We start from the raw sequence: 11,842 nt of genomic DNA on the forward strand, positions 1-11,842 counted from the left end.
CCAACATTCACCTCCTTGTGGTGCCCCCTGGGTGACGCTAACGACAGTCTACTTAGCGTTTGAAAAAAGAAAGAAGTGTATTATGTGACAATAAAAAGTGGCCGAGCCAGCGGGGGAAGTGCAGGGGGATTAAGCCCCCCCCCACCGGACAGGTCAATCCCCCTGCCGGACCGAGCTCGTCGGGTAGTCAGACGATAAAACATATGAAAATAGGCCCTCACCAAGCAAACACATGTCTGTCACAGTCTGAGAGTGCCATTTTCGGCCATCCAGAGGCTGATATTCTTAAAAAAAATCTCATTTGGGAGGAGGACCCCCTTCAGCTCGAGACTACGAGCTCAAGTCCCCCCTGTCGGACAACAAAATATATCCTAGAGCCGCCACTGACAATAAAATGTTTTGTATTATAACCTCGTTCTGTCTCACACAAAAGGTGCGTCTGTCGAAAAAATTTATTCTGTCTTCTACAAACGTCTTTTTGTATATAGAATAAATTTATGTGGTGACAAGATAAATTCTGCCTTACATAAATATCATTTTGTCGACAAAAATATCTGTCTTACAAAAGCATGGTAATCTTATGGTAGCAGAATACATTTTGTCGACAAAATAGCATTTTGTCAATACAAAATGGTATTTTATCGACAAAATAGCAAATGTCCCAAACCGCGAACTGTAGACTATCGCATTACGGTCTATGTGATAAACCTATTTAAGACTACCTGTTGTATAGCAATCTGCCCCAGGAATCGTAGTTAGTAATAAAAACACTTAGAACATAATGTCATTTTTATAATAAAGATTTAGCAAACTGAATTTGCAAGTAAAAATAATTTATTATTTACTAACAGTAAATACATTATACTCAGAAAAGAGGTTATGCATAGTTAAAGAAGATGATGTAAATACAAATGTTTATTCCTTAATTTACTCAAAACAATTCAAATTCAATTGCTTCATTTTGTCATGGTGGGGCAGAATAATGGTCGATTTATTGTTGAATGAAATGTTGGCATAAAATGTATAGCTGATTGCTATATTCGGCAACTTTCTGGATATCGTTAGACAATTCTATTAATTATCATATTCAACAATGTTTCATGAGAGTAGTCCAGTCCAATAGTTCATTAGCAACAGCAATTTTTTCAGTATCCCTCTTAAAGATGCCAACCAATTGGTTAGTAGAATAATAACAATAATATTAATAAGGCCAATAACAAAATGATTAGTTTATCACCCTCCTGCGCATGTCTTCTATGGTATTGAGAAAAAATATTTTTGAAGTTTTTAGGGTGATAAACTACATTATTTATAAGGCCTAACAGCAACAATAATAATAATGTTAGTAATAATAATAATGATGATGATGATGATGATGATAGTGAATGTGCTGATGTTGATGGTGATGATGACGATAATAATAATAGTAACAATTACTATCAGTGTTTGCTAGTGCAATGTAACAGTGCTTTCCAAAACTAAGTAAAGACAAAAATACACCAGATATCAATAACAATTTTAGAAACAACAAAAATCCGTAACTCAAAAATGTTCCAATCTTATTGATATGCATTTAAGGCAACCCACTTGTATCCATCGGACGGCCTGTGACACAACAAATCATAACCACCATCACCATTCACATCAGCAGCCAACAGCTGAGAACCGGTTGTACACCAGCCCATATTCTTCTCCCAGCTCGTGCCTGTAAATGCACCGGCAGGTAAATGTGCCACTCGAGGATGCTAACGCCACCCATTTGTATCCCGTTGAGTCATGGCAGAGCAAATCAGCCCTTCTGTCCTATGTGCTGGCAAATATATAATGCAATGCATGCTATAGGCCTAGCATTTTGTGATAATTAGGAACGATTTTGTGAAATATTAGGTTTTAAAAAGTAGATGACCTATGTTATCTGTAGGCCTGCAGATGTGCAGGACATAATAACGTTACTTCTTCAGGCCCCCAAAAAACCCAAATTAATGAAAATTTAAATAAAATATTCACGAATTATGTGTTTGAGAAATCTATTATAAGACCCTCAAAATGCTACTTTGTCGGAGCCTCCTGGGGCTTTGCTCAAAAAACCCCTCCAGGTCTCTGCCCCTGGACCACTAAATTTCAAAATGTCCACTTTTTAAAACCTATTATTTCATTAAAATCTTTCCTAATTATCGCGAAATGCTATAGGCCTAGTACGGTATGCATTACATTTTTTGCCCGCTCTTCTAACCGTTGATTTGTAATAATGTGCAGCTCCAGTGATTGCAAAAATTCCTGCCTACGGGCCTGCAGTGGGATTGCTTCGATTGGGGGGAAAAATTCCTTGAAAAGGCAATCCTTGTCTACAATCTTGAGTTGATGTAAAAAGTCTTCTTTTTAGTATTTTTTCCCCCCTGAAGTCAATTTCGTTGTCGATGTCTGAGGAGTTTTTTCGACAATTGCCAATTTAATCGACATGTATATTTATTACCCAATTATTATTTATGAGATTTTGTAATAACAAATTCTATTGTGCCGTGTACATTTGAGTACTGCACATTAAGTGACTAGTGTCAGTAACTATCCTGATTGTACGACAGAATATTGATTGAAATACCATTCGCCGACACGTGATTTTGCCGACACTACATTTCGCCGAAAATGTCAGTTTGGCGATAGGACGTTTCTCCGACAATGAATTTTCCAATAGACAATTTGCCAACAGACAATTCGCCGACATTTTGTGAACATGTTAATGGGTGGATGTGTCACAAGTGACATAATGAGATTATCTTTATATCTTTTTATATAATTATATATATATATATATATATATATTCGGTTATTTAATTTCACAACTAACAAACAGATTCGTTATTAATTCAAGGTAGGTTGTACGTTATATCTTTCTCTAGCTCAGCCACTATTAAAAAACAAATACTCTTCATCAAAATATTCGAAATCCTACACTGACTGCATGAATTTGTGTCAGTATACATGACAATTTACATTTTTTCACATACTAAATGCTTATTAACTACAATCTTCCAAACCCTAGAGAAAGGAAAACAAAAATAATAAAGGCCATTGTTAGGATCACAATTTGAAGGCAAGCCTTGTCTCATAGTAAACCTAGATAATAATAATAATAATAATAATAATAATAATAATAATAATAATAATAATAATAATAATAATGATAATAATAATAATATTAATAAGATACCGGTAATAAAATAATAATAATAATAATAATAATAATAATAATAATAATAATAATAAAAACTATAATTTAAGTTCTTCAAAACTTCTTGAAAAAATTTAATTAAAGTTAAAAATAATTTAAATTCAACGTTTTCCCCTCTTCAAAACGGTCAGGTAAATTTTTCCCATTGTTATTACAGTAGATAGGCCTTATCTGTGTTTACATACATAACAAAAATTGTGTAGTTGCATACGATTTTTTTTCCATGAATCCATAAATCCCAAAAAAGGGGGTCCGGGTAAATTTTCCCACTTACTATTACAGTAAATAGGCCTTATGTGTGTATTAAAAAAAATTGTGTAGATGCATACGAATTTTTTTTTTCATAAATCCAGGGGTTCACCCCCGGGAAAATTTGGATTCCTATAATCGGGAAATAAGTTTCCCCAACTTCTGAGGTTGGTTTTAATTACTTTTAAGTTCTTCAAAATTCAAGGTTTTCCCCTCTTGAAAATTATTATAATGAATCAATGAACCCAAAGAGAAAAGGGAGGTTCGGGTTCTTCCCGGGAAAATGTTGATTTCTAAATTGTGGGAAATGAGCTTTCCCGACTTCTGAAGTATTTTTTAGCGATTTTAATTTAAGTTCTTCAAAATTCAAGGTTTCCTTTCTTGAAAACGGTCAGGTAAATTTATCCACTTGCTATTACAATAAATAGGCCTAGGTCTTATGTGTGTATAAAAAAAATTGTGTAGTTGCATACGATTTTTTTTTTCATGAATCGATAAATCCGAAAAAGAAAAGTGGTTCTCCCCCGGGAAAATTTGGATTCCTATAAGGCGGGAAGTGAGCTTTCCCGGCTTTGAGGTGTCTTTTAATTACTTTTAATTTCTTCAAATTTCAAGGTTTTCCCCCTCTTGAAAATGATTCAATGAATACATGAACCCCAAAGGAAAAGGAGGTCCGAGTTCCCCAGGGAAAATGTCGATTTCTAGAATGTGGGAAACGAGCTTTCCTGACTTCTAAAATGTCTATTAAATGATTTTTTAAGTTCTTCAAAATTCAAGGTTTTTCCCTCTTGAAAACAGTCAGGTAAATTTTTCTCATTTGTTATTTTATGTGTGTATACATACATAAATAATGAGGTGTTGCATGCGTAGCCTATTTTTTTTTCCCATGAATCGATAAATCCCAAAAAGAAAGGGTGGTCCGGTGGTTCTCCCCCGGGAAAAATTTTAATGACTTATGTTTTTCAAAATTCTAATTTTCTTATTGTAACATATAAAAAAAAAAAAAAAAAAAGCTCACGGGTCCTAAAAAGATAGGTTTAGAATTCTTTTTTTTTTTGTTGCCCAAGGGAGGGGTCAGGACCCATGACCCCTTTCCCCCAGATCCGCTAATGTGAATTGCGAGAAAATGTAACTCGGTCCGGTACTGAGTACCTTTTCTCTTTCCCATCCTTTTTCCCTCTTTCTTTTCTTGCACTTCTTTCCGATGTTGTCATGAGGAGAGCCCCTCGACAGTAGATCTTCTACTTTTGGGCAATCCTGCCACATGACAACAATTACCGTACTATTTTTGAAATTTTATATTTGTATATTTTACATATTTATATCTATTTGGCGAAATAAATGAAATGAAATGAAATACAAAAATCTCCAGACATTAATTTTTTTTTACTAAAAAGTGGGTTCCGCCGGCCATGATATTTACACATATAAACAATCTTTTCATGATATAATACTATTGTCAATGTTTGATCAATAATTTTTGTTTACCAATTGATTTTTTTGTTGGAAATAGTTGGATAATGGTGTATGGTAATTTGAAATAAGACGGTTGCGTTTTAAAAAAAATCCAAAAAAAGGGGTGATAGCTTTTTGTTCATATAATTATGTATTATTTTATTGACTACTGAAATTTACGATCAATCAGGGTATGTAGAATTCCAAAGTCGAAATAGGCCTATATATGTGTGTGACGTAAAGGTATGGATTCGTAGCACGCGAGCGCATATGTTGATTTTATGATAGACTGAGGTTATTTTTGAGTTATGATCAGAGTTATTGATGCGTGTTGTGTATTTAAACAATCAGAAAAAAAAACTGTTAGCATCGTAATGAAACAAAAAAACATCGTCAATGTAACGTCGGTAAAAAGGGAAGAACGCATCAGTAAACGATTTTAACCAAGACGGTCCGTGGTGTCCGATGAAAGGGTTAGCTACATAAAGAAACATAAAGAGCTTTTTAAGACCTTCCCTATATAATTTACACTCAGTATTATTTATCAAAATGTATAACTAATAGTTAATGAAATTGATTCCCTTAATCAATTGGCTGGTAATCAACTAAATTAGTTTGTAGTAATATGTTTGTAAATCGGTGAAAACATTTTTTTCGATCTGTTTTTTTTTTGGTGGAAACTGATACTTTATTTGATTCTTTTAAATGAGCTTTTCAAATTTCAATTTGAAATTTTGATAGTACATCTTTATGATGTTAGTAATCTGTAATACTTTTTGTATTAAATGAAAAAGTCTGAAAATCACAACACCTCGTTTCCCCACCTACCTCCATTATGATCGTCGTCTTTGTCGTCGTTTTCGTCAAAATTATCTTAATCCTCATCATCATCCACATCATCATCATCATTATCACCATTATCATCATCATCACCTTAGCCCTATATATAATGTTTTATTCATCATCACATTTATCATAACTCTCATCAATATCATCATTATATCAGTATTATTATCAGTTAATTGAAGAACCGTCTGAAATGCTAAAGAAAACAATCAAAAAACAAATTTATCTTTAAATTGCGTAGCTGCTAGTTGTACTTCTCTTCGTACACTGGTACACATAAGGCAAAGGGGAGAGGAGGGGAGGAGAAGTTCCTTGAGCAGTCTTCTGGGCATGTGTGCTATATAAATCATATAAAATAATAATAATAATTGCTAGCTTTCAATACTCGACGCGATCTTAGCTAAGGCTGTTTTATAAAGCAATTGTCTTTACAGGGTTGACTATAATATCGGGGCGCTGTTTGGGACATTCGCTATTTTGTCGACAAATTAGCGTGTTGCTAAGACAGTATTTTGTTGGGACAAAATGCTATTTTGTCGACAAAATGAGGGGTTAAGTCCAACATTCACCTCCTAGTGGTGCCCCCTGGGTGACGCTAACGACAGTCTACTTTAAAAAGAAAGAAGTGTATTATGTGACAATAAATGTTTTGTATTAGGGCCAATGGCATATAACCTCGTTCTGTCTCACACAAAAGGTGCTTCTGTCGAAAAAATGTATTCTGTCTTCTACAAACGTCTTTTTGTATACGCATGCAGAATAGAATTTTGTGGTGACAATATAAATTCTGCCTTACATAAATATCATTTTGTCTTACAAAATCATGGTAATCTTATGGTAACAGAATACAGTTTGTCGACAAAATAGCATTTTGTCGATACAAAATGGTATTTTATCGACAAAATAGCGAATGTCCCAAACGGCGCACTGTAGACTATCGCATTACGGTCTATGTGATAAACCTGTTTAAGACTACCTGTTTTATAGCAATCCGCCTCAGGAATCGTATCAGTAATAAAAATATTTAGAACAATAATTATGTCATTTTTATAATAACAACACGATTTAGCAAACTGAATTTGCAAGTAAAAATAATTTATTATTTACTAACAGTAAATACATTATACTCAGAAAAGAGGTTATGCATAGTTAAAGAAGATGATGTAAATACAAACGTTTATTCCTAATTACTCAAAACAATTCAAATTCAATTGCTTCCTTTTGTCATGGTGGGGCAGAATAATGGTCGATTTATTGTTGAATGAAATGTTGGCATAAAATGTATAGCTGATTGCTATATTCGGCAACTTTCTGGATATCATTAGACAATTCTATTAATTATCATATTCAACATTGTTTCATGAGAGTAGTCCGGTCCAATAGTTCATTAGCAACAGCAATTTTTTCAGTATCCCTCTTAAAGAGGCCAACCAATTGGTTAGTAGAATAATAACAATAATATTAATAAGGCCAATAACCCTCCTGCGCATGCCTTCTATGGTATTGAGAAAAAATATTTTTGAAGTTTTTAGGGTGATAAACTACATTATTTATAGGGCCTAACAGCAACAATAATCATAATGCTAGTAATAATAATAACGACGATGATGATGATGATGATGTTAGTGAATGTGCTGATGATGATGGTGATGATGACGATAATAATAATAGTAAACTAACAATTACTATCAGTGTTTGCTAGCAGGCCGGTATCCAGCTTTTTGAATGGGGGGGGGGGTGCGTTTTGCGAGCGCAGTGAGCAACCAGGCTGGGGCCAGGGGGCCGCCCAGGGCCCCCGGTCGGGGTGCAGGGCCCGAAGGCCCCGGAAAAATTTTCTTTCTTACGTCCTAGTATACTAATTTGAAGGCATTTTATCATGTTAATCTCTATATGTCTGTGAACACAGCGAGGGCCTATCAAAAAATTACCAGTGGAGGACATGGAGAAACAAGCAAATTGTTTCCCAAATGAAAAATACGTGCATATAACGCGTTGTGTTATGTTGCTGGCAGTACAAAAGATTGCGCGTGTGGAGTCAGCCCTCTAGTATTCTTATTGTAACTCATTTGTACATTCATACAATCTTAATACTATACTGTCATGTGATTCATTCTATAATGATTCTGGGAACAAGGTCACATTTTTTTTGGTTATAATTAGTGCACGTTTTTCGATTTAGGGGGGGGGGGATGCGTACGCACCCAACGCACCCCCCACCCCCGGATAGGGGCCTGGCTGGTGCAATGTAACAGTGCTTTCCAAAACTAAGTAAAGACAAAAATACACTAGATATCAATAACAATTTTAGAAACAACAAAAATCCGTAACTAAAAAATGTTCCAATCTTATTGATATGCATTTAAGGCAACCCACTTGTATCCATCGGACGGCCTGTGACACAACAAATCATAACCACCATCACCATTCACATCAGCGACCAACAGCTGAGAACCGGTTGTACACCAGCCCATATTCTTCTCCCAGCTTGTGCCTGTAAATGCACCGGCAGGTGTAGAAAATGCTACCCATTTATAACCATTACCATCACTGCAGAGCATGTCGGCGCGTTTATCTTTGTTAAAGTCGGCGATATAAAGTTTTGCGGTATTATGGTAGCACCAACCAAGAGCACTCTCCCACGACGTGCTAGTAAATGTGCCACTCGAGGATGCTAACGCCACCCATTTGTATCCGGTTGAGTCATGGCAGAGCAAATCAGCCCTTCTGTCTCCGTTGAAATCACCGGTGAATAGCTGGGAACCACTATGGATACACCAACCCATCGCTCGTTCCCAACTTGTCCCCGGAAAACTTCCATCCTGATTGGCATAGGAAATCCACTTGTACCCGGAACCATCATGGCACAACATGTCACTCCGATTATCTGCGTTGAAATCATCGATGAACAATTGAGCACCACTGTGCCAACACCATCCCAAACCAGCTTCCCAAGATGTACTCGAGAAGGTACCACTAGTACTAGCCAACGCCACCCACTTGTAGCCAGTGGTATCGTGGCACAGCAAATCAGTACGACCATCACCGTTAAAATCGCCCAAAAAGAGTTGAGCTCCGGTGTGATAACACCATCCCATGCTATAATCCCATGTGTCGCCATTGAATGTACCATCACAACTGAAAGAAAATATAAGATAGAGATATCACAGTATTTATCTTGTCAATCAAACTTTTTTTCGTTATCAGTGGCGGACTGAGAAAGTCATTATTGTCGATTCAGAGACTAGCCAGTGGTGCTGGGGCCTGGGTATTCGTTGGGTCACGGTGAGGCCACCACGTGCTCCGACATTATGGGATATTTCAGACTTCAATAGAACTTTGTGTGGAAGGGGAATAATTTGAACAAATTTAATCAGCATGGTATTGCACGGACTCACTGATCTCTACTATAATGCGCCGAATGAACGTCTGGGCACGTGAAAGCCGAATTTATGTGTGAATGTCGGATCACTTGTGTTGAAGTGTGATCAGGCCCGTAGGCAGGGGGGTGCAGAGGGTGCGGACGCACCCACCACACCCCCAATTCCAAAAGGTCCACTTTTTAAAATCTATTATTTCACAAAATCGTTCCTAATTATCACAAAATGCTATAGCATGCATTGCATTATATATTTGCCAGCACATCCAGCCGTTGATTTTAAATATGATATGAAATTTGTTGGAAATTTATCGTCTCCGGTGACTGCAGATTAATCTATAATATGAACAATGTTATCTGTAGGCCTGCAGATTTATAGGACATAATAACGTTACTTCTTCAGGCCCCCCTCCAAAAAAAAAACCACCCAAAAAACTCCTCCAGGCCGCCCTGCAGTGTGATTGCTTCGATCGGGGGAAAATTCCTTGGAAACCTTAAGGCAATCCTTGTCTACAATCTTGAGTTGATGTAAAAAGTCTTCTTTTCAATTCCCACCCCCACCCACCTCTGAAGTCAATTTCGTTGTCGATGTCTGAGGAGTTTTTTCGACAATTGCCAATTTAATCGACATGATATTTATTACCCAATTATTATTTATGAGATTTTGTAATAACAAATTATATTGTGCCATGTACATTTGAGTACTGCACATTAAGTGACTAATGTCAGTAACTATCCTGATTGTACGACAGAATATTGATCGAAATACCATTCGCCGACACGTGATTTTGCCGGCACTACATTTCGCCGAAAATGTCAGTTTGGCGATAGGACGTTTCTCCGACAGTCAATTTGCAGTCAAATTAATAGACAATTTGCCGACACTTTGTGAACATGTTAATGGGTGGATGTGTCACAAGTTATTCGAAATCCTACACTGACTGCATGAATTTGTGTCAGTATACATGACAATTTACATTTTCTTCACCTACTAAATGCTTATTAACTACAATCTTCCAAACCCTAGAGAAAGGAAAACAAAAATAATAAAGGCCATTATTAGGATCACAATTTGAAGGCAAGCCTTGTCTCATAGTGAACCTAGATAATAATAATAATAATAATAATAATAATAATAATAATAATAATAATAATAATAATAATAATAATAATAATAATAAAAACTTTAAATTAAGTTCTTCAAAACTTCTTGAAAAAATTTAATTTAAGTTCAAAATAATTAAAATTCAAGGTTTTCCCCTCTTCAAAACGGTCAGGTAAATTTTTCCCATTGTTATTACAGTAGATAGGCCTTATCTGTGTTTACATACATAATTAAATTGTGTGGTTGCATACGATTTTTTTTCCATGAAACCATAAATCCCAAAAAAGGGGGTCCGGGTAAAATTTTCCCCTTACTATTACAGTAAATAGGTCTTATGTGTGTATTTACAAAAATTTTGTAGTTGCATACGAATTTTTTTTTTTTTTCATAAATTGATAAATCCGAAAAGAAAAGTGGTCCAGGGGTTCTCCCCCGGGAAAATTTGGATTCCTATAATCGGGAAATAAGTTTCCCAACTTCTGAGGTTGGTTTTAATTACTTTTAAGTTCTTCAAAATTCAAGGTTTTTCCCTCTTGAAAATTATTATAATGAATCAATGAACCCAAAGAGAAAAGGGAGGTTCGGGTTCTTCCCGGGAAAATGTTGATTTCTAAATTGTGGGAAATGAGCTTTCCCGACTTCTGAAGTATCTTTTAGCGATTTTAATTTAAGTTTTTCAAAATTCAAGGTTTCCTTTCTTGAAAACGGTCAGGTAAATTTATCCACTTGCTATTACAGTAAATAGGCCAAGGTCTTATGTGTGTATAAAAAAAATTGTGTAGTTGCATACGATTTTTTTTTTTCATGAATCGATAAATCCGAAAAAGAAAAGTGGTTCTCCCCCGGGAAAATTTGGATTCCTATAAGAATAATAATAATAATAATAATAATAATAATTAATATTATTAATAATAATAATATATAATAAGGCGGGAAATGAGCTTTTCCGGCTTTGAGGTGTCTTTTAATTATTTTCAATTTCTTCAAATTTCAAGGTTTTCCCCCTCTTGAAAATGATTAAATGAATCAATAAACCCCAAAGGAAAAGGAGGTCCGAGTTCCCCCGGGAAAATGTCGATTTCTAGAATGTGGGAAATTAGCTTTCCTGACTTCTGAAATGTCTTTGAAATGACTTTTTAAGTTCTTCAAAATTCAAGGTTTTTCCCTCTTGAAAACGGTCGGGTAAATTTTTCTCATTTTTTATTTTATGTGTATACATACATAAATAAATGAGGTGTTGCATGCGTAGCCTATTTTTTTTCCAGGAATCGATAAATCCCAAAAAGAAAGGGTGGTCCGGTGGTTCTCCCTCGGGAAAAATTTTAATGACTTATGTTTTTCAAAATTCTAATTTTCGTATTGTAACATATAAAAAAAAAAAAAATCAGCTCACGGGTCCTAAAAAGATAGGTTTAGCATTCTTTTCTCTTTTTTTTGTTGCCCAAGGGAGGGGTCAGGACCCATGACCCTTCTCCCCCAGATCCGCTAATGTGAATTGCGAGAAAATGTAACTCGGTCGGGGACTGGGTAAACATTCTCTTTCCCATCCTTTTTCCCTCTTTCTTTTCTTGCATTTCTTTCC

The 11,842-nt window shown here is 35.6% G+C and overlaps 1 protein-coding gene across 1 annotated transcript; it reads right to left on the reverse strand.

Annotated features, from left to right (window-relative positions):
* Positions 1-7,997: 7,997 nt before the first annotated feature.
* Positions 7,998-8,914, reverse strand: LOC117112167 (the record flags this gene model as incomplete). Its single annotated transcript, XM_033255235.1, has 1 exon — positions 7,998-8,914. A coding segment is annotated over one exon (790 nt), but the record flags the coding sequence as incomplete, so codon positions are not given.
* Positions 8,915-11,842: the final 2,928 nt, after the last annotated feature.

This window comes from Anneissia japonica, unplaced genomic scaffold (assembly GCF_011630105.1).
Source record: "Anneissia japonica isolate Jap-2015-1 unplaced genomic scaffold, ASM1163010v1 scaffold2707_len876726_cov182, whole genome shotgun sequence".
NCBI classification, from domain to species: domain Eukaryota; kingdom Metazoa; phylum Echinodermata; class Crinoidea; order Comatulida; family Comatulidae; genus Anneissia; species Anneissia japonica.